Raw genomic sequence first — 27,577 nt, 5'->3', positions numbered from 1 at the left:
AGCACTTGTTAAAAATACTCTTTCATAAACATTTTTCTTTTTACTTGCCATATAGGGAAAGAACTCTGAAATTTCTTTTGACTTCACCAGCAAGCTTCCTCTCATAAGTAACTTTGGCATTCCTTACCATATAGGTCACCCTTCTTGCCTGTGCCTCACACTGTTGATCACCTTTTTCTTTATCTACAATGCCTGCTTAATGATGCCAACCATCTGACTCCACCTGATTTATCCTTCTAACTTTAGGTGTATAGTCTGATAGTGCTTTCTTCAAATACTTCTTGATTATTTTCTATGCATTACTAACATCTCTCTCCATTCAAATTCTTATGCCATGGCACTGCTCTAAGCTGACTCCTTAGTTTGTCATAATCACTTGCTTTGTAATTCTACATATATCCCTTCTTAAAAGAAAATTCTGCATATCTAGCAGTCTCTCAGGTTGAGACCATCAGATCCCTTTCATCAAGTGGAGTCACTGTTGCTGCAATGACTACTATTCACTGATGCTATGATCATCAGCACTCTTGAATCTCATGTATCCCCCCCCCCCTCCCATTACATGTCTCAAGTAATTATCTCTTATGAGCTGTATAAATTCCATTTCCTTCCAATCTATGTCCCCATAGCTGAAGTTCTCCATAATAATTACTTAACCTGTACTCATTATGCTAATTTCCAATGTATGCAGCTTACATTATCCTTTATACCTCAGGCCTATAGCAAAAACAAAATGTATATTTCATCCTATTGGCGTTTTTCTTACACCAGATAACCTCGAATGAACTGCCTTGCATTCCTTTCTTCATGATGTACGTCTATTCTTTTTTGGTTCAATTTCTTCTGCTATTCTGTTTCCTCTGTCCTCTCTACAACTATCATACCCCTTGAATTCTACCCCTATATCATCCTCCATTAATCATGTCTTGTTTGTGACTATAATTTTTGGCCAAGTTGACCTAACCAATGCCAAAAAACTCCTCACTATTATTTCAAATACTTCTAGCATTAGTATACATAAACTGACTATTCCTCTATAGCAAGGATGGACAACTATGCATCCTTTTGGAGCCAAAATAATTCCAGTAAGACTTAGAAGAGCCATAACCTTTGACCAATGCGATAGTATGGAAGTGTGTGCGCACGCATGGCAAGGCGAGTGGTGGGGATGCAGATCCATGCCTGTCTGCCACAACACGTTAGTTACAATTTATTAAATCTAAATATAGATCTGTTTTAAATTATGAACATTTGAACAAGCTTGTAAGAACTGCTTTGACTAATTACACACCTAATTTTAAGGAGCTTAATAAGAAAATGGATACAAAGAAGGTCTCTACTAGTAAATAAGTAACTAAAATTACTGTTTTGACTCTAAAATTATTCTAATTGTTCAAAGTAAACTTCATTTAATGTGTTTGAATTAAACTTTTTTATTGCAGCAATTTTTGTTAATCCTATTTTTCTCTCCCTCATCTCTTTTTTTTTTTATTTTGTTCCTCTTTTTTGTTGTCTCCTCTTCTCTGTTTGTTTATTTTTTCCTGGTAGAGCATGAAGAGCCATGTCATGCATGCGGCTCATGAGCCATGTTGTGGTCACCCTGCTCTATAGGAAGAATAGTCACATATGCAGTGTACAAAGTTATGCATACTCATGCAAGACAGCATATCACTGTGTATGCATCTCCCTTGTTAAATGCAGTTGTCACCTTGTTATAATAAATAAGTAGACTGCTAAAACATGATTTTCCTCTAACAAATCCATACAGTCTATCAAAGAGAATTCTACAGTCTTATCAGTCTTATTAACATTGAGTTTGCTGAATTTCTCAATATACCTCCTATTTGCTCACCATTAGTTCCCTCTGCCTCCCTTAAAGGGAGACAGAGGGAACTTTCTTACACTCAAGTTCTTAATGATATCACATTCATGAGAATGCATATATCATTATGAATTGTTCATTTAATACCAGTATATTTAATAATTATAAAGGATATCACCAATTGATGACATCCTTTATAATTATTCTACTACTAGCTACAAACCAAAAGAAATCCCTTGGATTTTTGTAGAGTAGGTGCCCTCCTTCGATGAGTCTTAGGACTCCCTAAAGGTGTCAAATAATAATAATAATAATAATAAAAAGAACTAAATATGAGAATTACAGAGGTATTTCCCTACAGAGTATTCCTGGTAAAATTTATGCAAGTATACTTGAGAAATGGCTAAGAAAATTTGTGGAAGGGAAGCTTGGCGGAGAACAAACTGGATTCAGGTCAAATAGAGGTTGTCAGGATCAGATTTTCACTTTAAGATAAATAGTTGAGAAATCTCAGAAATACTTGTATTTAAGTTTTGTTGATCTGAAAAAAGACATATGACAAGTTGCCAAGAGGAAAATTCTTCAAAATGCCACAGTCATATGGTGTAAATAGGACATTAATCAAGCAATACATATGCTCTATTTAAGCTGTAAGTCAGCAGTTAGAACTGAAGGAGGTACAGGAAGATGGTTTGAGGTAAAATCAGGTGTGCAACAAGGGCATACATTATCTCCATTGTTATTCATTATATATATGGATCACGTTATGAAGGCAAGTGGTATTAAATCTTATATCAAAATTAGTGATGTTAATCTTAGCTCTTTACTTTATGCAGATAATGTTATATTTCTGAATAAATCCAGTACAAGTCTGCAAGATTCCCTGATAAAATCGAATAACTGTTGTAATACATTTGGTATGAAAATCAGCAATAAAAAGACAAAAACAAAGAAAATAGGCAGAAACATTGAAACATCAACTGCATCCTGAATAGTGAACCTATAGAACAAGTAAAACATTTCAGCTATGTAGGTACAATATTTAGTGAAGATAGTAAATTAAATATGGAAATAGATAACACTTGGATAAAGGATTAAACCAAGTATATAATTTCTTGGTATCTTTAATTTATAGTATAATCAAGTGGAAAAATGTCCAACAACTATCTCTAATCCAGAGTATTTTAATAATAAGGTGTGACACTTTTTGGCAACTCATATATGAAAATATGACTTCTGCATTACTTCAACCTTGGTATCACCTCTGGGTCTGGCTCCCACTGAAGAGACCTCAATGAAGGTCAAAACTGGTTGGTGGTTTGATTCTGGCAGAGCAGAGTTTTTGCTCCCTTAAGGTTTTTGCCTTAGGGAGCTTTTGAGCACCCGGGGATTTAGATCTGTTGGGATGGCCTGCATTAGGGCTTCCTTGGTGATAGGGGAGCCTGTTGTTGAGCAGAGCCACTGCTGAGTTAAACGATCACTTGGGGCACTCATTATTGAGCGATTGCATGAGTTTTTGGAGAGGTAACCCAGCACTTAAACAGGGAAACCGGTTGGTGGTTTGATTCTGGGGAGCAGAGTTTTTGCCTTAGGGGAGCTTTTGAGCATCCAGGGATTTGGATCCGTTGGCGGTGGCCTGTATTAGGGCTTCCTTAGCCAATGCTTTTCCTGGAATATGAGCAGTTCTGCTTGGTGGTAGGGGAGCCGCCTGTCACTGAGCAGAGCCACTGCCGAGTTAAATGGTCGCTCATTGTTGAGTGATCACGAGTTTTTGGAGAGGTAACCCCACACTTAAACAGGGAAATCGATCTGGGTAGTGACCCTTCCCATAATGCATAGCATTATACATACCCATAAGGATATGTGCTTTGCATTATGGGGTACTAAGGCAAGTGACTTGAAGTTATTAGCTTCTATATACATCCCAGTCATGAAAATACTTCAGGTGCAAACTTTAAATTAAAGATACCAAGAAATTATATACTTGGTTTAATCCTTTATCCAAGTGTAGGCAAACAAGTTTGTGCCTGAACTATTTTCAGGACTGGGGCAACTCATATATAGAAGCTTATAACTTCACATCACTTGCCTTAGTATCCCTACACTTGGATAAAGGATTAAACCAAGTATATAATTTCTTGGTATCCTTAATTTATAGTATAGCCAAGTGGAAAAACTTCCAAGTGTAAATAAACTTTGTTTGCTTACATTTGGATAAAGGATTAAACCAAGTATAGAATTTCTTGGTATCTTTAATTTACATTCAAGAATGTATTAGTAGAGCTAATCTCAGGTGATATGGTGACTGAAAAAAAGAATGGGAGAGGAAAGATTAGCAAAACAAGTCTGCTTTGCCAAATTGACAGGAAAAAGATCCGGAGGAAGACCAAGATGAAGATGGATTGATACAATAAAAAGCAACTTAAATGATAGAAATATAAGATCTGATAATACTGGAGTCTTGACAGATAACAGATTAATTTGGAGGAAAATTACTGATCAGAAGTTAGTAAAGGTGTAACTTTTCATGTAGAACTATCATAATTTTACATCCCCAAGGGTACACATCAGGAATATGAGATAATGAAATCACTCCTGCAAAGTGTAAGGTTTGAGAATTGGTAAGCAATGATGGGATGCAAAGTATATACTTGGTGGAGAAACTTTAAAGGAAGTAGAGGAGATGAGAGATCCAGGAGTGATGGTGGACAAGGACGTGAAATTCAGGGGCTACATTGCACAAGCTGCCAAGACATTGCATCAGATAATGGCAATGACGTGAAGGACCCTGACATGCAGAAATATTGAGGCTATGATGCCACTGTATAAGGCCTTGATCAGGCCTCATATGGATTATTGTGCACAGATCTGGTCGCCAGGTTTTCATAGTGACAAGGATATGTTAGAAAGTGTCCAGAGAAGATTCACAAAGTGGTCAGTGGTTTTTGAAATGTGGGGTACGAGGACATATTAAGAGAATGTAAACTGCAAAGCCTCATGAGTAGGAGGAAGGGAGCGGATATGATTGGGACATATAAGCTAGTAAGGGGTTGTTATCAGGTTAACATGGAAGAGATTTTTCATAGAATGGGATAGTGAGGGGTAGAACAAAAGGCCATTGCTGGAAACTGTATAGTTTCCAGCGATGGCCTTTTGTTCTACAAAGAACCTGATAACAGGAGTTGTTATCAGGTTCTTTGCATGGAGAGTGGTCTGAGTGGAATGCATTGAGTGAGTTGTTGTGAATGTAGACACATTGAATCAGTTTAAGGCATGGTTGGATGAGCATTGTGTGCAATAGTGTGTATCTCCCACAATGAGTCTCTGACTCCAGTGAGGTCAGATGATAATGATAATAACAATAATAATAATCATATTAATAATCCTTTGTTATTTGCTAAGCTAATTTGGCTACACATTGACTTCTGCATGCCCTCCACATTACCAGGTCTATAGCAACCTCCAACTAAATATTTCATCTGTTTTAGAATTAGAAAAACATGTGCCTAATACTAGAAATAAAAGCAACTGACAATTTAAGTTAAATAATTTAACTTTTAATAGTAGAATTTTTGCTTATGTATCTAAAACATCTTCTGTACAACAGATAAGAAATGGTCAGCCAATTACTGATTTAAATAAACCTAAATAAAACAAAATAAAAGAACATAGGAAAGGTACGCAGGTACATTTATTTCCTTGAAGGAGCTTATCACTTTTTCATCTATGCCATCAGATTTATTTAAGTTTTGAAAATAAGATTTTACAAGTTTCCTTATATAAACATTGCATAAAGAATCTGCATCGAGAGGTTTTTTTGTTCAGCAAGAATAGATATCAAGTTCAAGACACTTTATATATATCTACTCTATAATATAAAATAAGCCTTTTTTTGTAATGTTTTTGTGTCATGTTTTTTGTCAAGTTATTTGAAACGTTTTGAAACTCAGGGGCTACCTTGAATGTCGAGTCTTCAAAATTTGAGTCATCAGAATTCAAGAACTGGCCTTCCAGTCCGCAACTTGGGGGGGGTTGGGCACCATGGGCGCCGGGGGGCCTCCCTTTTGAGTTTTCAAAATTTGAGTCATCAGAATTCAAGGAGAACCAGTCCACAACTAGGGGTGTTGGGTGCCATAGATGCCAGGGGAACCCCCCCTTCGAGTTTTCAAAATTCAAGTCATCAGAATTCAAGGAGAACTGGCCTACCAGTCTGGAACTTGGGGGGGGGGGGGGGCGTAGGCACCAGGGGGAGGAGCCCTCTAGTATATATAGAAGATTTATGTCCTTGTGATGGACAAAGGCAAATCTTCCAGTAAGACAAGCCACAAGAGCAAGGAATCTCATAGACATCTGAAAAATTACATGGAGGAAGGTAATCTTTCGGTGAAGAGAGAAAGGTGGAAATTTTTCTGATAGGGGCTGAAATTTCACATAGATATTCAGCCTTTAAAATTTTCACATAGATATTCAGGCTTTAAAATTTTCACACTACATTCAGATATTATTTTAACATAAAGCAGTGGGATATGCATAATTTCTATTAAGCACAAGAGACAGGAATCCTATGGCTGTTCAAAGCTTCATTAATAAAAATTTCACTGAAAACATTTGTCAAGAAGGTTAATTTGATATAATGCAATTCTTTATGTAGTAAGTCATCTGCCCAACATAAAGCATGGGCATTTCATAAAGAATCTGCATCGAGAGGTTTTTTTGTTCAGCAAGAATAGATTGATCAAGTTCAAGACACTTTATATATATATATATATATATATATATATATAAGATTTATGTCCTTGTGATGGACAAAGGCAAATCTTCCAGCAGTAAGACAAGCTGGAAAGATAAGACAAGCCACGAGAGCAAAGAATCTCATAGACATCTGAAAAATTAAATGGAGGAAGCTAATCTTTTGGTGAAGAGAGAAAGGTGGAAATATTTCTCATAGGCTGAAATTTCACATAGATTTCTGCTATATGGCAAGCAAGAGAAAGAAATAGTTATGGCAGGTTTGACACTGGTGGATAGTCATGGTAGCACAATAACAGCTGCAAAGAATATGTGGAATCATTGAACGAGCACTTTACAGAGTACATCATGTAAATGATGTATGCTGTTAAGGTCTTAATAGTCATAATGTTTTGACTAGAATGATGATGACTTTGCATAAATATAACAGCCTGCGTGACTTTTCTTCTGAAACACTGAAAAGTGAAGACTGCCATCCAGCTGACAAGGAATTAGCAGATCCAAAAAAAAAGTTAAATGATTGTTTTCTTCTTTTTTTCTGAAGTGAAATGTATTCAGAGGCTGAACTGTATTTACTTTGGATATGAAATCTTCTAGATCAGAAGAAGAACCAATCTAAATTACAAAGATGATGTTGACATTTCTGTACCAGAGAACAGTTTTGGTCAAAGATATTGGAGAAATATCATTGATTACATGTTGTTCGAAGTGTTCAATAAAGTAGTTAGCAATGTGGCATTGCAACATCTAAAGAAATACTGGCTTTTGCCTTATTTCAGTATTCTATTCCATCTGAAAGGTGTTCTTTGAGATTCAGATGGAATTTAGGCTAGCTGGCCAATTCCAAACTTATCTTTGTATAAGTTTTTTAGAGGCTGCACAGTATACTGTAATGTGTGAAAGCATGAAATACATTGGCAGTAAGTGAGAGATATGAGAAAAAGAATGAAGAATAGATGAAAGAAGAGCATCATGATGTGCCTATTGGTTTAGTTGGAATTATAGCCAAATCAACTAAGGCTATGACAGCAACATATTATGTCTATTAATTGAGTGTGTTCACCGACTGCTTAGCCTCTTTCGTGCAAAGAAAAATCTAATGAAAAACCAGAGTTTCCAGGAGAAAAACTCCTGGCATCTTGATATGAGACCAGTTAACTCACCTTCATCTGAAGGTGAGTTAGATGGTTTCTACCATCCTTGATGGAATTTGAGCTCAGGTCTTTACACCCAAAGGACAAATATCATTCTTATAACTGGAATACACATAACATGTGGCCATAAAAAAAGTGTGTATCTTGTTGGAAAATGTAGGATGAAGGGCAGTAGGAGTCTTGTTTCTCTGGCCATAATTTAGCTTTCTTCTGAGTTTTTTTCATTGCACCTGTATTTTATATATGTGTGTGTGTGTGTGTGTGTGTGTGTGTGTGTGTGTGTGTGTGTGTGTGTGTGTGTGGCAAGTTGAGCTTCCACTGCTCAGTCAGTATGGATGAAGCCCTTTGGGTGGAAAGACTTGCACTCAAATCCAATCTAAAATCCAAAGAATCTTTATCAGGACTTTAAACTGAAGCTGAGTTAGCTAGTCTCATATGAAGGTGGCAGAGATTTATTTCCTTGAAACTTGGGTTGTTCATGCTGCAAAACAGGCAAACTGGCTAAAAATTATGCAATTGCAGCTATCACACACAATGCAGACAGGATTAACCACTCTGTCATAAAAATATGACATTTCTAAACCAAGTTACTTGACTGCAATGAGCATAACAGAAAAGGAAGATGACAATGATGATGACGATAGTAATCCCATTACCATTATCGGTTGTTGAACCTACAATACAACAGTATTGCAAATAAGCAGAAAGTTAAGGAGAAATGAGAAACTTATTAACAGTAGATTTGAAGAGCTGCATATCAAGGGATAAGCAAGTAAATAGAGTAGTAGTGAAATGGACGACCAATGAAATCAAGCAAGCTGTGATGGAAAAGAAAATGTTATTGAGGAGGTACAAGACGGTGGTGATCAGATCTATGAAGAATATAAAGTGCAGGTTAGAAAGGTGACATGCAAAGAAAGAAAAGGTGCAGTATGAGAGAGATTATTTGGCTTGTCAGGCCAAGGTTAACTCATGGGAATTTTTCTGATATATAGCAAGCAAGAGAAAGAATAGTTATGGCAGATTGATACTGGTAGATAGTCATGGCAGCACAATAATTGAATGAGCACTTTAGGGCGTATATCATACTAGTGTAAATGATGCCGTGCAATACATAGAAAGGAAGCAAGTATTAGAAGAATAGGAAGTGAAAGAATCAGAGGTGTGTTAGGTGTTGTTGGGTTAGATGTTAATAATGCTGTCGGAATGGATGACATATCACCACATATTCTTAAGGAATGTGCACCACAGTTAGCTATGCCCTTGACCAGGTTATTTAATGAAAGTCTTAGAGTGGGCAGGGTTCCTAAGACGTGGAAAGAAGGCAAAATAGTACCACTCCACAAGCATGGTTCTAGAATAGATATCTCCAATTACAGACCAGTCTGTATAGCTGAGTTGCGGTAAAGGAGTTGGAGAGATTGGTTACAAATAGAATACAGGATTGGGTTGATTGACATAGCATTCTTTAGTATTGTTGGATTTATAAAGGGTAGGTCCTCTTTTAGTAATTTACTTGCATTTTATGATAAGGTAACAAGTGTGCTAGATAAGGAAGAATCATATACAGTGATATTCTTGGACTTTGCAAAAGCATTTGATAGATTACCACATGATAAATTCATGTACAAGCTATAGAGGATGGGAACAAATAGTATATTGGTTAGATGAATCAGAGATTGGCTCTCTGAATGATACCAGTAGATTCTATATGATGGAGCAGTGCCTCAAAAAAGAAGGGTAACCAGTGGCATGCCCCAGGGTTCTGTTCTTGGGTCTCTGCTGTTTAACTTGTTTGCAAACGATATATCATGTGGAACTGACTGGGGATCTTCAGTTATTGCAAATGATGCAAAGTTGGGAAGAATTATAAGTAGCACTGCTGATGCTGAATCCCTTCAGGAAGATTTGAATAAACTTTTTACTTTGACAAAAGAGTGGGGTTGCAGTTTTAATATCAATAAGTGCAAGGTGTTGCATTTTGGAGTGCAGAAATATAAGGCTGTGTGCTATATCGATGCTGCAGTACTGCAGGGAGTGGATAAGATTAGAGATGGGAGTGATGGCTGATAGTAGACTGAAATTTAGAGGGCATATTGCTAATGTTGTGAAGGCTGCACATCGTTGTGCTGCTATGATAAGAAGTACTCTAACATGTACGGATAAGGGAGTGGTTGTGCCACTGTATAAAGCACTGGTCAGACGACACTTGGACTATTATGCTCAAACCTGGTCACCTGGTTTTCAATGTGATGTGAAGACATTGGAAAGGGTCCAGAGATGAGTGATTAAGACAATGATGGGACTTTAGAGTGCTGGCTATGGAGAGAGGTTAAAAAAACGTGGATTGCAGAGTTTGGTGAAAAGGAGGAAAAGAGATGATATGATAGAGGGACATTTAAGTTAGTGAGAGGATGTTATCAGATTAATTAAAAAGAGTAGAAGGCGAGAGAGAGAGAGAGAGAGAGAGGGGAAAAAACCAGAAGTCATTTTTGGAAATTATGTAAGAGTGTTGTGAAGAGGAGTGTGAGGAGTAGATTTGTGATGAGTGATTAAGACAATGACGGGACTTTAGAGTGCTGGCTATGGAGAGAGGTTAAAAAAACATGGATTGCAGAGTTTGGTGAAAAGGAGGAAAAGAGATGATATGATAGTGGGACATTTAAGTTAGTGAGAGGATGTTATCAGATTAATTAAAAAGAGTAGAAGGCGAGAGAGAGAGAGAGAGAGAGAGGGGGGAAAAAACCAGAAGTCATTTTTGGAAATTATGTAAGAGTGCTGTGAAGAGGAGTAGATTTTTTAGATGGAGAATTATTAGTGAATTGAATGCATTACCCAAATGTGCTGTTAAACGCAAGGAGTGTTGAGAATTTTAAGATTCGATATGATAAATATGTTGTCAGTTGAATCAACCTCTCACAATGAGTCTGCCGACTCCATGGAGGATGTTATTATTATTATTATTATGCAGCACCTTCAGGGGGGGTCCAATGACTCATCGAGGGAGGGCACCTATTCTACAACTCTCCATCTCTACTACTGCACGAACGCTATCTACTGCCAACCACCAGTGTTTACACAGACAATCACAAACATCCATGCCCATGGCAGGATTCGAACCCGCAACCTTTTGGTTGGAGAGCAGTAAGCTAACCACTCAGCCAACCAGGCCGGCATGTAATCTACCCTATATATATATAAAATGATAAGCCTTTTTATGTCACGTCTGTATGTCATGTTTTCTGAAACGTTTTGAAACTCAGGGGGCTACCCTAAGTGTCGAGTCTTCAAAATTCTAGTCATCAGAATTCAAGGAGAACCGACCTACCAGTCCGGAACAACTCGAGGGGGGGGTTGGGCGGCGTAGGCACCAGGGGCAGAACCCCCCCCTTTTGAGTCTTCAAAATTCGAGTAATCAGAATTTAAGGAGAACCGGCCTGCCAGTCCGGAACACGTGGGGTTGGGTGCCATAGGCCCCTGGGGGGGGGGGGTAGCCCCCTTAGTAATAATAATATATTTCCTACCTTTTGGGAAATACATACTAAAGGGGACTGTTCACAAAGAGATAATAATAGAAGAAATGAAAGAAGTAGACGTAGAAAAATTTGTTCTGTGGGCTTGAAATTGAATTGTAAAAGAGTGCGGATGAGTCAATATATGATATATGTTATGACAGACTTATGGGGGAATAGGATTATTGATGCCAATTCTGATTAATATTAACTGTATATACAATTTTAGAAAATGCAAACAACAGAAATGGACATCTGTCTTAAAGATAATAAAGTTAATGCGAGATAAATTACTAATCAACAAAACTGCCTAACAGTTGTTCACAAGTAAAGAAACTCTTAAATGATCACGAAACCTAATTTCTTATATGTGGAAGAGATGATACAGTTTATTTGTAATATGTTTATGTCTAGAAAGAGTGGAGGTCTGAGTTTTCCCTAGAAGAGAAATATCATCTTGTCAAGAGATTTGAGTGTTGTACAAAGGAAGAATGGAAAAATATGTTTTGTTTTGTTTTGTTTTGCAAGAAATAAAACAGGAGTTAGTTTTGCTTATCAAAACACTGTTGCAAAACAGTTTGGAAGTCAGAAGTACTGAAGAGCATAGATAGGTAGGCAGCTTAAGCGAGCAACTCCTTGTGGAACTGTGTACCAGTAACTGAACTACATTTCAGATATGAACTTTCTCTTTTGAGACAGGCTGAATATGGATTGTTTTCCACATTACAGGACAGGATAAACATCAGTCCAACAGCAAAAAAAAAAAAAAAAATGAAATAGATAAATAATAATATACGTGTGTGTATATACAGGGTGGTCAAAATTCCACGTACAAACTTTGAGAGGGGGGGAGTAGAGAACATCAAAATCAACCATATTCACATGGGAAAGCATGACCAGAAACGCCACCCAAAAGTGACAGGGTGCTGTTCGGCGGCACTCCAGGTGAGCAATTGCGGCTTCCTCGTTCAAGCTTTCGACATCGTACGAAGAACATGTGTCGTTTTACGAACACTGAGATGGCAGACATGCACCTCGTTTACGGGTTAGCTGACGGTAATGGATGAGCCGCTGTACAAATGTATCGCGAAAGGTACCCAAACAGACGTGTACCGCATCGCCAAATGTTTGCGCATTTGCATCAGAATTTGTGTGACTATGGATCATTCAGGAATTGCAGGCATGATAGTGGGCGGCCACGATCGACGTGAAATCCTGCCATGGAAGAGGAAGTGTTGCATGCGATGGACAATACCAGAGACAAGCACATGTAATTGCCTCTGCTATTGGAGTATCTCGATCCAGTGTATTGCGTGTTTTGCACTCTGAGTTCTTACATCCGTTTCATCTGCAACGGGTCCAGTTACTGATGGCTGAAGATTATCCTTGACGTGTGGAATTCACGCAGTGGTTTCTGAAGAAAAGTGCCGTAGACCCGGATTTTCCAACTTGTGTTTTGTTCACGGATGAAGCTTCATTTACCTGCAAAGGGGTCTTCAATCACCACAATGCTCATGTGTGGGCCATGAGAAGCCACACGCTGTGCAATCACGTTTCACAACAACGCTTTGCCATTAATGTATGGGCAGATGTCATCGCTGACTGTTTAGTCGGCCCATACCTGTTACCACCCCGACTGGACTCCCAGAAGTATCGGACCTTTCTGAAAGAAGTTCTGCTGAATTTACTGAACAATGTTCCAATTGGCAGATATGGTTCCAACACGACGGGGCTCCAGCCCATTTTAGCATTTCTGTGCGTCAGTATTTGGACAGGTTCTTTAGGACTTGATGGATTGGGTGTGGTGGACCCGTCGCATGGCACCCCACGCTCACCTGATTTATTGAGCATTGGTTTCTTTCTGTGGGGGACCCTTAAAGCCATGGTGTATGAAACGCCTATTGCCTCTGACATGGATCTGGTGGCAAGAATCGGCATCACCGCTGCTAATATCCGGGAAACTCCAGGTATTTTCGAAAATGTACAGCAATCAATGCATCATCGGTGTAAGGCATGCATCACTGCTAATGGTCGTAACTTTGAGCACCTGATGCGAAACCATATTATGTATCCAACTACTATTGAACTGTTCAGTTACGCCTAATAAAGTTTTTTACACTACTTACTGCCTTGTGTTATTTCTGTATCATTGTGTCCCTGTTAGTACCTTCCGGTGGCATTTCCGGTCATACTTTCCTATGTGAATATGGTTGATTTTGATTCTCTACCTCCCTTCAAAGTTTGTACGTGGAATTTTAACCCACCCTGTATATATATATAAGTGATAAGATAAGGGAGTAATATCTGAACTGGAGCACAGGTTTGAGAATGGAGCTAAACCACAGGGACCAGAAAACACTACTGTTCCAGTTTTTTTTTTATTTATTTATTTATTTTTAAAAGAAAATTAATGTATTTTGGATAGCAGGAAAATATTTTCCTTGAATCACTGATGGCAGATGACAAAATTTACATAGAGGTTAGATGCTTCATTTGACAATGCTTCAGAATAACTGCCTTGATAAAGAAAAGGAGACATAAGGAAGAGTAGAAATTGTGATCAATAACTATTTATTGATCACAATAAGAAATTGTGATCAATATTTATCACAACAGTATCACTATTTATTGACCACAATACATTTACTTCTGGCCTTTTTGTCAAAATCAGATTTGGATTTTCTTTGTAGGTATTCACAAACTCCATTACAGACAGAGAGAATAAAGCCTGAGATTTTACACTGGCTGTGGTATACCCCATTCTTACTCCACATTGTCTTGGCATACTCAAAGAAGTAGACTTGGATGAGAATTTAATTTGAAATGAGGTACTTGTGACAGTGAGAATAATTTTGGTAGTGTTCAGAGCAAACAATTTGTTAGATTAAAAAATTATATGTTGAATTTTTTTATGTATTCTATTTAATCTTTAAAAAAAAGCACACACATTAGCAATATCATCAATTCTGATATGTATCCTAAAGGGATGTACAGGAAAAAAAAACAAATATATATATATATATATATATATATATATATATATATATTTGGTTTTTTTTTTTTATACCCACTAATTTATTGCATGAGAGCTTAACATGTTATGCCAAGGATATGGATCCTTGAAGTTAAAAAGCACTTCATTTTTCTGAAAATTACAGAAAAAGGAAGAAAGAATGAAAGATGGCTAGTTGGGAAAGCTAGAGAAAAGCCAAGTCAGTTGCAAATGATGGGGGGGGGGGGGGGGGTGGAGAAGATGGATCTCAGCTTATTTGCAATCTGAAGAGGATCGTTAGATAGGTAGGTAGATAGACAGCTGTGCATACATCTATAAATACAGACATGATAATCAATATTAAAATGCATACAAAATGGTAAAGATGGTATATAGTAAAGAAATTTATAAATCCAGCAGATGACAAGTGGCTACTTGTGTTCTCATGGAAGAAATATCCTATAAATATTTATAGGATAAATATTTATATAAATATTTATATCCTATAAATTTATTTAACTGACAGTTTAGTTAATATGACCTATACCAAGTTTCAAGTAATTAATATATGAATTATTGTATATCAATCCTTATATTGGCTTTTTCAAATGAAGGTGAGTTAGCTAATCTCAAGGTTTCTCAAGGCAATCTTAAAGAGGCAGCAGAGTTTTTTCCTCCTGCATGCAGGCTGGCTATGAGAACACACGCAATTTGCAGACGAAAAGTACTGTTAGTGGTGAGCAGTAAATGCCACTGATAGTAGGAGTGTCATTGTGTGAAGTTGTAGAATTAAGTAGTACGAAGATGGTGGGATACATGTAGTGGAGAAGAGTAGAGTATCCCTAGCAGTGAGTCTTTGGACTCCTTGGAAGTGTCACATTGTAATAATAATAATAATAAATTTACATACATGAAAATGAGAAAGGGCTACCAGTGAATGAAATGCATTACCAGAATGTGTTGTTAATGCAAGGAATGTTAAGGATTTTAAGATTCGATATTATACATATGTTGTCAGTTGAATGAACCTCCCATGATGAGTCTGCCAACTCCATGGAGGATGTAATAATAATAATAATAATAATAAAAATTATAAAACTACACTAAAATAAGTGAGATTCTAAATAATAAACATAAGATGAAAAGGAAGTAATTATAGCATTTAATACTAAACATGAAGATAAACTTAGTAAGTTTATGGGAAGCAATTCGAGCAAATTTGAGACAAAGATGATAACTGGCCCATGGAATTGCACATATGTGGACAGTCTTTGCTGACATTCCTTACACTTTTGCGATCTCCAAAGTATAAGGAATTGATGGAGGTGAGGAAATAAGGTAAAAAAATACAAGTTATTAAGAAGGTCATACAGTATAGATACAAGTGAGATTTTGCAGATTATGGCAGGTAGAGATAAAATCCCAGAGTCAATCCCTGGAAGCTAACTAAAGTATGGTTAGGAAGTACATAAGGTCCAGGTTCTTCTCACGAGGCCTATACCACACACATACCATGGTGTGTGTGTGTGGAATGGACTACCATTGAATACTGTTGGCAGATTAACACATTCAAAGAGAGATGTCATAGGATGAGATGATATCAGCATTGTGGAATACTGATTATGAAAATATATTGAGAATTTGTAGACTCCAGACACTATCAATCAGAAGAAAAAGGGGTGATATTATTGAGATTTACAAACTCCCGAAAAGGTCATACAGAATTTCAAATGATGGAATTTTTCATTTTATGAAGGGTGGGGAAAAGACGAGAGAGAGCATCTTTGGAAGCTGAGAATGATACCATCAAGAAAGGAGTGAGATCTAAATTTTTCTCTCATAGAGTCGTGCATGGTTGGAATGGATTGCCATTGGATGTTGTGTGTGCAAGCAGTGTGAATGAATTCAAAAACAAGTATGACAGCTGATGCTAGTATGTGGCCTCCCTTGACGAGTCCCTGACTCCCTGGAGGTCTCTCTTAACAATAACAATAATAATATTTAATCTAATAATAATGATATTTAAGCATGAGTGACTAAAAAGAGCTCTTCCTTAATGAGTCCTTGGACTCTCTGGAGAACTGTAATAATAACAATAATAATAATAATAATAAATAAAAAACTTACCTTCGTAGATTTTTCCAGGTTCATAGAATTCAGGATTATCTTTTATAGACACAGACAATGCAATTTCACCATGGGATAGTCCTGGTTGATCTGTTTCCCCATGATATTGACAAAGAAAGAAAAATGGAGTTGCCATAGATAATGTATTATGCACAGCTAAAATACTGCTATCTAGGTGCAAAAAATATACTATAGAAATAATCCATATCCACATCCATCTTAAATTGTTCATTATGTAGCATAGGCTATTGCATAGACTGTAAGTGATTCTATTCTATAAATGAAGGTCAGCAGAGAACACCTGTAATGTAAGAAATATATTATTCAAATAAGCACATTATTAATTACAATAGAATCAAATAATATTATAAAAAATAAACATTGGAAATTTCATCTTCTTATTTATTAAATCAAAATAAGTCTTTTTTTTAGCCTTTCATTTTCAACACCTTATCTGCTTAAGATTGTTGAAGTTTATAAAATATGGGAGAAGAAAATTATACACTATCTAATAATTTAGAGAATTATCTAATAATTATCTCTACATTTAATAGATAAAAGTGTTCATTATGATGCCTGACAGGTACATTTTTATATAAGAGATTGCAGGCTATCTGTTATACTGGTAGGATGACACAATAAAAAATTGAAGAGATGAAATATAGAAGATTGCATGAATGATTTGAAAGATGAGAAATAGGCAAATAGTTGCAGATAGAAACAAAAAAGAAGAATGAGACAGTAGTTGGTCTACTGCCTCAGTATGATAAGACAGAATTCAGAAGGCATAATTCTGAGTCAATGAGAAGATACGTAGGAGGAATAGTGTGTAGTTTACAGATGTATGAAGTGAATTTCATAAATAAAAGGACTTGCATATACCTGATGGACCATTTCACTGGCTTTTGGAGTTAGATGTTTAGAGAGAGCGAGAGTGTGTGTGTGTGTATGTGTTGTTCATCAAGAGGTTGGAAGTGCAAAATCAGGGAAACCAGAGGTACTAGGAGGAATGCAGTCAGATGCCATTCCTGGGGTAAATTTTTTGAACCATCTGGAAGATACCTTGTTCTCATCCATTCATCCTCAACCCTCTCATTGGTTTCATTATATTGATGATGCTTTTGCTGTTTGGCCTCATTCTGAAAATGAACTTACCACTTCCTACAATAGATCAATAACCTTCATCCACTCATTCAATTCACTATGGAAAAAGTAAAGGTTGGTAGTTTACCATTCTTAGACATCTTTCCTATGAGCACAGCCTCCGGTAATTTATCAACCAGTGTTTATCAAAAACCTACCTTTAATGGCAGATACATTCATCAAAGTCTGCTCATCACACCTCTCAAAAAATTGGTGTTATCAAGTTTAATTAAAAGACCACATAATGTGTGCTCCTCTGCCTCAGGCTTACAACAAGAACTTCTCACTATTAAAATGTTAATGGAATTTAATGGTTACAACCCAGCAGATAATTGACTCCTACGTTCCAACACCTGAGGATTCTTCAACAGACTGCAGGTTCCAATCCCTTATAATTCTAGTATCTCTGAACCGATTAGTAAAATTTTGAAGAAGTATCACCATATTCTCACATATTTTCTTATCAACAAAATTTCTCATCTGTTGCCATCAACAAAAGATAAATTTTGTTGAAATTTCTCAACCGGATAGATATCAGATACCTTGTGAATTAATCTAACATTTGGAGGAACTCATGTAATCTTACATGAGTTCCTCCAAAAAATAAATGCTTTCCACCAAAAAATTAAGTTCACATTGAATTAGAGTTGGAAAATAACAATCAATTACCTTTTTTGGACATACTAATAAAAAAACAACAGAATGGACAAATCAAACTCACACTCTACCGCAAATTTACAGACACTGGACGCTATCTTCACTTTAAATCTGCTCACCATTATGCACAAAAACTTAGTATTATACATATGCTTAAAAAAAATAGCACAACAAATATCATCACAAAAGGAAAAGATCTGATGCGCTCTCACTCATATCTAAAACTGTAGTCAAAAATGGTTACCCAAAAAATATTATTCAAAGGGTTCTCAATAGAAACAACCCACAGTGACAGCCTCAAGTTAAGCAGTATACATCGTCCATCATCATACCTTATGGCAGCTCGGTTTCAACGAAAATAGCAAAAATCATGAGGTCTTTCAAAATCAGGGTTGCCCTCAAACCTATTTTAACTACAAGACACATGTTAAGATCTCCTAAGGACAGCATCACTTTTTACAAGTACGCAGGTGTATATAACATTCCATGTTCCTGTGGACTGAATTATATAGGCCAAACATCACAAAGCCTAGAAATCCGAAAAAAAAGACATATAGGAAATGTCAACAAAACAGAACAGACACCTCAGGATTAGCCTATTATTTCTCAATTTCGAACCACTCGATCGATTGGGACAACAGCTCCATGCCGTACATTGAAGAAGATTTCAGATGTAGAAACTTTAAAGAAGCTGCAATGGTACTCTGGACAGGAGACAATCTCAACAGAAATCAAGGCATGATATTAAAAGACATTTGGAAAAGCTTAATAAATTCACTATGTTTAGCAGAACTCAATTTCGCGAAAAACTATAAAACGCGATCTACAAACAATGACTAAGTATCCACGCTCCATGCTCTTAATGTCACGTGCCTTTTCAATTTTAATTAATTTTACTGTCGTTACTGCATTCTTTTTTAGCATTTAATGTTAGTGAAGTGAAGTCCTGAAGAAGCCAGACAGACTTAAGCTGACGAAACTTGTAGATGATTGTATACATATATTTATAAAGAATCATGGTCCAATAATAAATCCAAAGAAAATGTCTTATACTTAGTACAAAAGGACCAAATATTAACAGTTAAAATGTAATCTAACATACTTTGGGCAGACAGGTCATTCTCTGGAAAAAAAGAATTAATCAACATCAATATTATATTGAGTACATGAAACCTCAAAAGTCTGCTCTGGCACAACATAGTATTGACACTAAACACAGTATCCAGTGGGATGAAGCTCATCTTCTTCATAGAAGCAGTTTTAAATATGATCACTTTTATCGAAGAAAGTTGCAAAGCCCTTTTACACCAAATCTGAATCAGAACAATTGTCTCTCTCTCTCTCTCTCTCTTGCTCCCCCCCCCAAAAAAAAGTTTGGGAGATTCTCATTTTATGTAGCCAACAAAAATAGTTTTTAATAATATTATATTAACATTAATTTCTAGCATGCAGCAACAGTTTTTAATTGGTAAACCACCAATTGCAGCATGTACCTTGTGTTCCAGTTTCTTTGATTTGCTTGTTTCTATGCACTGAGGATATACTGATGTTTTCAGTATGAAATATTTGTACTTTCATTTTGTTAAAGTTAATTAATGCGGTTATCGTGTAATTTGTTGTTTATAGTTATGCCACTGGTACCTTTAAAGATTATTTAAATCATCTGCAAGCACTTTACAACACCTTGATTAACTATTATCCTATCCAATTTTGCATCACCAGGGAAGAACTGAATATCTCCCTTCAAATTATTTTCTATATCATTTATGTACAAAATAAACAGCAGTGGTTCAAGCACAGAGCCCTGTGGACTAGTCACCTGCCTTCTTCTGGCCCTCTACTCCTCCATATACTACTTTTTGGTGTCTATCCATCAGCCACTATTTAATCCATATCACCAGTTTTCTATTCATCTCCATTTGTTACAGTTTGTGTAATAGAGTTCCATGTGGTATCCTGTCAAACGTCTTTGCAAAATGCAGCGGTTTCATCATGTCGCCATTCCCCTTTATCCAGCTCAGCTATCGCCCTAGCATAACCTACTCTTCACAAAACCATGCTGCCTCTCATAGAGTATCTTATTCTTATCCATCAATTCCAAATTCTCTTGTTGACTAACTTTTCCATTACTTTTATCACTATTCCTGAGATTCACAGACTTAGATACTTCTTTATGCAAAGAAATTTTGCCTTCCTTGAGCTGTCTTGGGACACTGCCAGAGCTGAGAAATTAATTATCATTATTATTATTCAGACCTCCATGGAGTCAAGAGACTCATCATGGGAGGTCCTTCCTAGGAAACACAAATTCTATCATACCACTCCTTGAACTCATTGACCATTCCTGCTCTCACCACTCTATCAGGCAATGCATTCCACAGTTCCATCACTCTCCACGCAAAAAAAACACCCCTCACCCTCTTGCTCACAGCTTCCTTTTGTAACTTTCAGGGATGACCCCTTGTCATCACTCCTTCCTGCTGCTCCACAAAGTGAAAGAACTCCCCAGTGTCCACCCTGTAACTGCCTCTCAACATTTTAAAAGTCTGGATCATATCACCTCTCCTTCTTCTATCCACCAAAATCTGCAGTCCACATTCAGCCAATCCTCATAACTAACATTGTACAGTCATGAAACCATCTTTGTTATCCATCTCCGTACCCTTTCCACAGTTAATTTATCTCCTTCAATTGGGACCAAATTTGAGAACAATAGTCTAAGTGTGGTCTGATCAGGGTCTTATACAATGGAATGATAACACTTCTATCTCTGCAGGTCAGCATCCTCAGTATTGCAGCAATTCTCTGGGTTACCTTCACCACCTTTGCAATACGCCCCTGAATTTCAGTTTTTTATCAATCATCATCCCCCAGATCTCTTGTCTATTAAACAGCCTAATCAATGGCATCACCAGTTCCCCTACACATTCTCATAAAACATAACTCGATATTCTATCCAATCCCACATCAGTATTTGCATTGAGATTCTGTATACCCTAAGTACCTCCAATTCATCAACCTCTGTTCTCACATCTGTCCCTGTCCTCTACCATAACAATATCCTCACTTGGATGATATATTTGCAAAGTGGTCACCCAGTATTGAAACTGAACTGAAATTCTAGAAACATCTTCTTGGGGGAGGATTAGGATGATGGCCATAATTATCAAATATTTTATCAATTATTTTTGTATTGTAACCATTACAAATGAAAGTAGTTCTGATGAATGAGAGTTCATTTAATTCTTGAGATTTAATAAATTAACTTTCACAAGAAAGTCATAAAAAAATCAGACCAGGATGAATTCTGTGCAGTTTCTTAAAACTGTAATCATTTAAATTTATTTCTTTGAATTCTAATAGTTGTAGATGGAGTTATCCTCTTGCAATTGATAGCATATATTGTCCCATACTTGCAATTCAAGTTGTTCTTGTGTGTACAATGGTAGGAAACCTAGCTGGAAAGTCTACAACCATTTTTATCATTATTATTATTATTACCCAAGACCCCCATGGAGTCAAAGACTCATCTAGGAGGTCCTTTTATCATACACACAGCTCATCATACCATGCTTTAAACACACTCAAATTCTCTGCAGACACCACACTCTCAGGCAAGGCATTCAATCATTCACAACTCTGCATGCAAAAAACTTGCTTCTCACTCCCCCGCTCACATCCTCTTTATGCCGTTTCTAGGAATGATCTCTGGTTCTCCTCTAATCTTCCACTGTTTTCTGTAGAACCTCTCCAACATTGATCCTATAACAACCCCTTACTAATTTGTAGGTCTCTATCATATCTCCCCTCTTCCTCCTATCCACCAGACTCTGTAAACTGCATCTTCTCAATCTTTCCTTTCTCAATCTTCTCAATCTTATGTTTGCTTATATTTTGATATTTAAATCTATTTGAGATCCTTGATTATATATTTCTGAAAGTTGATTAGAGTAGTATCTCGCTAATCCGAACCTCTTTAGTCCGAACCCTCCAGTAATCCGAGCTGTGGTTTGAAAGAAAAAAAAAGTTTTATTTATTACGTATTATTATTTTGTGTGCTATTATTTTTATTTAATAATTATTATTTTAACTATTATTATTTATTTTATTATTATTACAGTACAGTATATATATTTTTCATACTGTCGATTGTATGGTTACACCGCAGGCCTATTTTGATTTATTGCGTGTTCATGTTTGCTTTTTTATACTGTACAGTACATACTGTATTGTCGGCATGAATCACCGCTGTCGAGCGTCATGGAAAAAACTGTGGCCTTCTAAAATTTACGAAGATAACTACAGTGATACACAAAAAGCGGATATTCAAAATGGGCATAATTTGGTTAAAAATATAAATCCAAATATTGAAATTTCACAAACAGATGTTATGGAATGGATTACAGGTAGAACCAAAAGTGAATTTGAAATCCAATCAGATGCTTAAATTATAAATATGACGCTACAGAATGAATTAGCAGACGATGATGACGATAAAGAATTCGAAGAAAAAAAGTAAAACAAGAAGAAGCAGTTTTAATATGTTTTAATACGTGTATAGAATGGGCTAAGCAGAATGATACGCCATTCCACAAAATTTATTGCTAATGCAGCTCCAAGAAGAAGCATTCGAAAAAAGTTTAGCTTCCAAGAAGCAAAAGAAAATCAGTGACTTTTTTAAAAATAAATAAAAAAAAAACTTTTTTGTGTTATTTTGTGAAACTTTTTTTGTGTGTTGTGTACAAGAAAATGATATTTTTTACGCAAATTAAGTTATGTACTCCATGACTTATTTTTCACGGTATTAACAACACCACAAACACTTTTAACAACAAAGATGTTTTATTAACGCTTATATTTCGCTGCTTTTCAACTCAGCATCATCAGAGCACAACACACATGTAAACGCGACAGTGAGTGAGTGAAACAATATAATTGTAAAAGACAAAAGATCTAAAGTCCTATTTTTTGGCGCCCTCTAACGAAAAAAAAAAGAAAAAAAAACAGTTATCCAGGAGTTTTTCTTAGGATAACCGTCTCCCCAATTTTTGGCAAATTAATGCAACCATATTTGTTAAGGTTGGGAGAATTCTTCAAAGCCATTGCTGACTCAAAAAATAATCTGAAAGATTATAATCTGAAAAATAATCTGAAAGATTATTTTTCAGATTATAATTTTTCAGATTATAATTTAAACAAAAAATAATCTGAAAGATTATTTTTTGAGTCAGCAATGGCTTTGAAGAATTCTCCCAACCTTAACAAATATGGTTGCATTAATTTGCCAAAAATTTGGGAGACGGTTTTTGGGAGAATTCTTAAAAGCCATTGCTGACTCAAAAAATAATCTTTCAGATTATTTTTTGAGTCAGCAAATTTCAGATTTTTTGAGTCAGCAATGGCTTTGAAGAATTCTCCCAACCTTAACAAATATGGTTGCATTAATTTGCCAAAAATTTGGGAGACGGTTATCCTAAGAAAAACTCATGGATAAGTGTTTTTTTTTTCGTTAGAGGGTGCCAAAAAAAATAGGACTTTAGATCTTTTGTCTTTTGCAATTATATTGTTTCACTCACTCACTGTCGCGTTTACATGTGTGTTGTGCTCTGATGATGCTGAGTTGAAAATCAGCAAAATATAAGCGTTAATAAAACAACTTTGTTGTTAAAACTGTGAAAAATAAGGCATGAATAACCATCAACACCTAAGCTTATCTGTTAGATTAAGTTATGTACTGAACTATGCAATTTTATTAAATCAGAATCCTCAACAATGCAGGTAAATACAAACTAAATATTTTACTAAAATAAACTTGTGTACTGTATTATTTTTTTAAGTTTTATATTACAGTACAGCAGCATTTTTTCTATCAGTTAATTCATTGATTTACAGTACCATTAGAATCTGATTATTTTTGTCTTAAATGCTAGTTATTGTTGCCTCTTGGGGGGAAATTCGCTAATCCAAACTTTTCGTTAATCTGAACAAGCGCAGTTTTTATTAGTTCGGATTAGCAAGATACCACGGTACATGTAATCTAAAAACCAAACAGTAAGATAATTTCTTTGGAGAATTTGACATTTATAATTCAAACTGGCTCTTGTTCTCTAACTTCACAGATCTAGCTGGATGGGAAGCAGAACTACTTGTCATCGGTTATGATCTAACATATATTGTTCACCTGTCAACCAGTCTGCCCGCTGCTCAAATGACCAGGTACCATTCTCCCAACACCCTACATTTATTTAACCAGCATTTCCTACAACTACACCACAGATGTTAGCTCACATCTTGACAACTCTGACCACAACCTTGTTCATGTTTCTTTTTCTAGAGGTTGTCTCCCCCATCTCCTAGCCAATCTCAGCCTCATATCCTATGGTAATACAATTGTGCCAATTAGGAATTGTCTTCAAGATTCTAAGCATCTTTTTCCATAGTCTGATTACTGTTTCCACTCTCCTCTTCCTGGCACATGCTCTAATCAAATAATCGAAATTATTCCTTCCGGAATGAGGGTCTTTATTTCCTAATTGAATCAAATCTCTAACCCATATCCAAGTCCTAGTTCTCCAACAAATGTTCCAAAGCAGTTAAACACAAAAATTCAGTGTACATTCAATGGTCCAAATAAAAAACTCTAGCTTTTTGATCAGCTTACACTACAGCTCATTAAAAAAAAAAGACTCTTTAAAGGCCAAACACAGAAACTTATGCCTGCTGCTCAAATGGTAGTAAAGATTTCTGGTCATCCCTCACAATGTCTGTCCTTCCATGTTTCTACCTTTCTCATGTTCTGATGGGGAAGACCTACTGACACCAATTTTTTCCTCCAGCTCTTATACAGATTAACCAAAGCAAATCTTCCACTATACCACAAACTTCTTGCAAGATGCCTTCTCTTATCTTTTTTCAGAAGGGCTTTGGAAAAATCTCAACAGTCTTGATACTAATAATTCTCTTGGTCTAGATTGTATTCCAATTGTACTAAAAGCCTGTGTGCTAGTACTATCATCTTTAGAAAGTGTCATACCGATCTGGCATCTACCTAACAGAATGGAAGAAAGTATTTATTCGGTATAATAAATTTAGTTTAATCCTTTATCCAAGTGTGAGCAAACAAAGTTTGCGCCTGAAAGTATCTTCAGGACTGGGTTAAGGTGGTACACACCAGGGCAACTCGTTGCAAAGGTGGAGCAAGCTACCAACACTCCTATCCTAGTATCTCCTATAATGCAAAACACATCTCCTTGCGGATATGTCTATTGTTATGCATTAAGGGAAGGGCCACTACCCAGACCGGTTTCGACCTTTATTGAGGTCTCTTCAGTGGGGGCCAGGCCCAAGTCGAGATATCAGGCAGAAGCATTTGCAGGTCATCTCCACCTATAGGAATTGCCAATTGGTGTGCCACCCTTTTTTAATAAATTACTCTGGATTTAGAGAAAGATGTTGAAAGTTTATTTTCCACTTGGTTAGAGTATAATAAATTTAGTTTAATCCTTTATCCAAGTGTGAGCAAACAAAGTTTGCGCCTGAAAGTATCTTCAGGACTGGGTTAAGGTGGTACACACCAGGGCAACTCGTTGCAAAGGTGGAGCAAGCTACCAACACTCCTATCCTAGTATCTCCTATAATGCAAAACACATCTCCTTGCGGATATGTCTATTGTTATGCATTAAGGGAAGGGCCACTACCCAGACCGGTTTCGACCTTTATTGAGGTCTCTTCAGTGGGGGCCAGGCCCAAGTCGAGATATCAGGCAGAAGCATTTGCAGGTCATCTCCACCTATAGGAATTGCCAATTGGTGTGCCACCCTTTTTTAATAAATTACTCTGGATTTAGAGAAAGATGTTGAAAGTTTATTTTCCACTTGGTTAGAGTATAATAAATTTAGTTTAATCCTTTATCCAAGTGTGAGCAAACAAAGTTTGCGCCTGAAAGTATCTTCAGGACTGGGTTAAGGTGGTACACACCAGGGCAACTCGTTGCAAAGGTGGAGCAAGCTACCAACACTCCTATCCTAGTATCTCCTATAATGCAAAACACATCTCCTTGCGGATATGTCTATTGTTATGCATTAAGGGAAGGGCCACTACCCAGACCGGTTTCGACCTTTATTGAGGTCTCTTCAGTGGGGGCCAGGCCCAAGTCGAGATATCAGGCAGAAGCATTTGCAGGTCATCTCCACCTATAGGAATTGCCAATTGGTGTGCCACCCTTTTTTAATAAATTACTCTGGATTTAGAGAAAGATGTTGAAAGTTTGTTTTCCACTTGGTTAGAGTATAATAAATTTAGTTTAATCCTTTATCCAAGTGTGAGTATAATTTATTATACTCTAACCAAGTGGAAAATAAACTTTCAACATCTTTCTCTAAATCCAGAGTAATTTATTAAAAAAGGGTGGCACACCAATTGGCAATTCCTATAGGTGGAGATGACCTGCAAATGCTTCTGCCTGATATCTCGACTTGGGCCTGGCCCCCACTGAAGAGACCTCAATAAAGGTCGAAACCGGTCTGGGTAGTGGCCCTTCCCTTAATGCATAACAATAGACATATCCGCAAGGAGATGTGTTTTGCATTATAGGAGATACTAGGATAGGAGTGTTGGTAGCTTGCTCCACCTTTGCAACGAGTTGCCCTGGTGTGTACCACCTTAACCCAGTCCTGAAGATACTTTCAGGCGCAAACTTTGTTTGCTCACACTTGGATAAAGGATTAAACTAAATTTATTATACTCTAACCAAGTGGAAAATAAACTTTCAACATCTTTCTCTAAATCCAGAGTAATTTATTAAAAAAGGGTGGCACACCAATTGGCAATTCCTATAGGTGGAGATGACCTGCAAATGCTTCTGCCTGATATCTCGACTTGGGCCTGGCCCCCACTGAAGAGACCTCAATAAAGGTCGAAACCGGTCTGGGTAGTGGCCCTTCCCTTAATGCATAACAATAGACATATCCGCAAGGAGATGTGTTTTGCATTATAGGAGATACTAGGATAGGAGTGTTGGTAGCTTGCTCCACCTTTGCAACGAGTTGCCCTGGTGTGTACCACCTTAACCCAGTCCTGAAGATACTTTCAGGCGCAAACTTTGTTTGCTCACACTTGGATAAAGGATTAAACTAAATTTATTATACTCTAACCAAGTGGAAAATAAACTTTCAATATTTATTCGGTCTTTAACAATTTTTTTATTATTATTAGATGCCTCCAGGGAGTCCAAAGATTCATCGAGGGAGGGCGCTTGCATAGTTTCTTCTTTCTTCTTTCACAAGTTTCTTCTTTCTTTTCAACTTTTTTAAATTAGGATAAAAGAGTAAGATATCACACTATCACCTCATACTTTCAAAAATAATGGAAAAGATCGTTAATGATGAAGGTCTTCACTACCTGAAGACTTGCAATTAATCAG

The 27,577-nt window shown here is 36.7% G+C and overlaps 1 protein-coding gene across 1 annotated transcript in view; it reads right to left on the bottom strand.

Moving 5' to 3' along the window:
* The window catches only part of LOC150108407 (reelin-like), a 920,570-nt gene that overhangs the window by 871,070 nt on the left and 21,923 nt on the right, over window positions 1-27,577 (bottom strand). Inside the window, exon 2 of the mRNA XM_090390755.1 lies at window positions 16,357-16,657. Within this exon, the coding sequence (XP_090246881.1) occupies window positions 16,357-16,588 (232 nt within the window). The 5' untranslated portion in view covers window positions 16,589-16,657. The remainder of the gene's footprint in view (window positions 1-16,356; window positions 16,658-27,577) is intronic.

Source organism: Typopeltis vanoorti, chromosome 3 (assembly GCF_054136105.1).
Source record: "Typopeltis vanoorti isolate ZY-2024b chromosome 3, IOZ_Tvanoo_1.0, whole genome shotgun sequence".
Lineage (NCBI taxonomy): Eukaryota > Metazoa > Arthropoda > Arachnida > Uropygi > Thelyphonidae > Typopeltis > Typopeltis vanoorti.
The sequence above is the reverse complement of the archived record's forward strand: the minus strand, read 5'-3'. Positions and strand labels throughout refer to the sequence as shown.